We start from the raw sequence: 1,557 nt of genomic DNA, 5'->3' as shown, positions 1-1,557 counted from the left end.
CGACGAACCAGGAAGAAACCAGGGACATTCATGATGGTGTCCTCCCCAGGTATGCATGACCACAGGTTCTGCTCCAGCACAAGGGGGACAATGAGCTGGATATGGTCAGCCGTCACCACCTGCCAGAGCACAATTAGAAAGAGTTGGTTTCGTTTTGTTTCTTAATTCTTTATTACAGTGTGTGTGTGTGTGTTTGATGTGTCATGACATGTGGAGGTCAGAGGTAACTTACAAGAGTCAATTCTCTCCTTCATCCATGTGGGACCCAGGAATTGAACTCGGGTCATCAGATTTCGTGGCAAGCACCTTTACCTGCCGAGTCATCTCACTGGCCCCAGAATTAGAAGGTTTTAAAGGGCTTTACCATGCTTAAGACATATACTACCTACAACATGAGTCCCTATCATTTTGTATTTGCCAACAGCAATGGAAACCAATGGTTCAATTAGCACACACAGAAAGCAGGACAAGAATACAGTAGAAGGCAGGTTTCTTAGAGCTACCCTGGGTTCAGGGTTTTGATTTTTTATTTTTGAGGTAGGATGTCATATAATCCAGGTGCTGGCCTCGAACTACATGGCTGAGGGTGACCTTAACCTTTGAACCCTTTATCTCCTGAGTGTTGACGTGATAGGTCTAGGTCATAGATCTGTGGCCTATTTTATGCAACACTGGGAACTGAACCCAGGACCTAATAAAAGTTGGTAAACTGAGCTACACTCCTAGCCCCTAAAGCATCTTAAAAAGTATAAGTGTGACGTACAAACGAGAAAGGATGAAGCAGAGAAGCAAACACTACTGTGGGGCAGGATTTGTAAGCATCAGGCTTTCTGGTTGAGGCCCAGGAACAATGACTTTCTTGATAATCCCCACCACTGCGGAGCATCTGTCCAGCCCCAGCCCACCCTTCATACGAACTGTGTTACCTGCAGATCATCATAGAGGCTGCCACTCAAGTACATGTCCCGAAGTGGCATATCAGGCAGCTTGGCCCGCAGGAAGCTCCGGAGCTCAGCACATATGTCCACCGCAGCTTGCTTGGCCCGAGCCTGCTCTCCAGCAGGGATGGCTGCCCGGTTCCGGTAGTAAGAAAGAAGTTTCTCCTGCAGGGACATGCGGAGTCGTGACTTCTTCAAGTCTACCTGGCCCCTCCTGGCCAATGGTTTGGGCCGGGGTGGGCAGAATGTATCTGCCAAGGCAAGAGAGAGAGGCATGTGAGCTCTGCCCAAGCTTGCTTAGGCCACAAAAGTCCCAGTCCCAGGAAGGAAAAGGACCTGGCATGAAGGGCAAACTGCCTGACATTCCCTGCTGAGAAGTCTCTGCACCACAGCAGCTCCAAGGGCAGAAGCAGCCCCAGAGGGCTCAAGGAGTTTCTCACCTGTGTCAAAGGCAGAAGAGTCTGTGGGAAGGGTCTGCAGAGACCGGCTCAGGCCTGCCTTCATGTCCTTGTTCAATAGGCGAGGAGAGCCCATCCAGTTTGGCTCCTCCCAGCTCCTCTTCCCTGAATGGCTTAGGCGGGTGGGGCTGGTAGGGGCACTGATTGCCCGGTCATACATC

The 1,557-nt window shown here is 50.5% G+C and overlaps 1 protein-coding gene across 2 annotated transcripts in view; it reads right to left on the bottom strand.

The window, feature by feature from the left end:
- The window catches only part of Mief1 (mitochondrial elongation factor 1), a 13,889-nt gene that overhangs the window by 2,713 nt on the left and 9,619 nt on the right, over window positions 1-1,557 (bottom strand). Inside the window, exons 3-5 of one of the 2 annotated variants that reach the window (XM_029469897.1) lie at window positions 1,379-1,556; window positions 927-1,189; window positions 37-119 (exon numbers count right to left, since the gene is read on the bottom strand). In XM_029469897.1, coding sequence (XP_029325757.1) covers window positions 37-119; window positions 927-1,189; window positions 1,379-1,556 — 524 coding nt within the window. Of the gene's footprint in view, window positions 1-36; window positions 120-926; window positions 1,190-1,378 lie in introns of both variants that reach the window. The other variant, XM_029469896.1, reaches the window with a different exon arrangement.

The sequence above is a fragment of the Mus caroli genome, chromosome 15 (genome assembly GCF_900094665.2).
Source record: "Mus caroli chromosome 15, CAROLI_EIJ_v1.1, whole genome shotgun sequence".
Lineage (NCBI taxonomy): Eukaryota > Metazoa > Chordata > Mammalia > Rodentia > Muridae > Mus > Mus caroli.
Note: the sequence above shows the minus strand (reverse complement) of the source record. Positions and strands in the feature narration are given on the sequence as shown.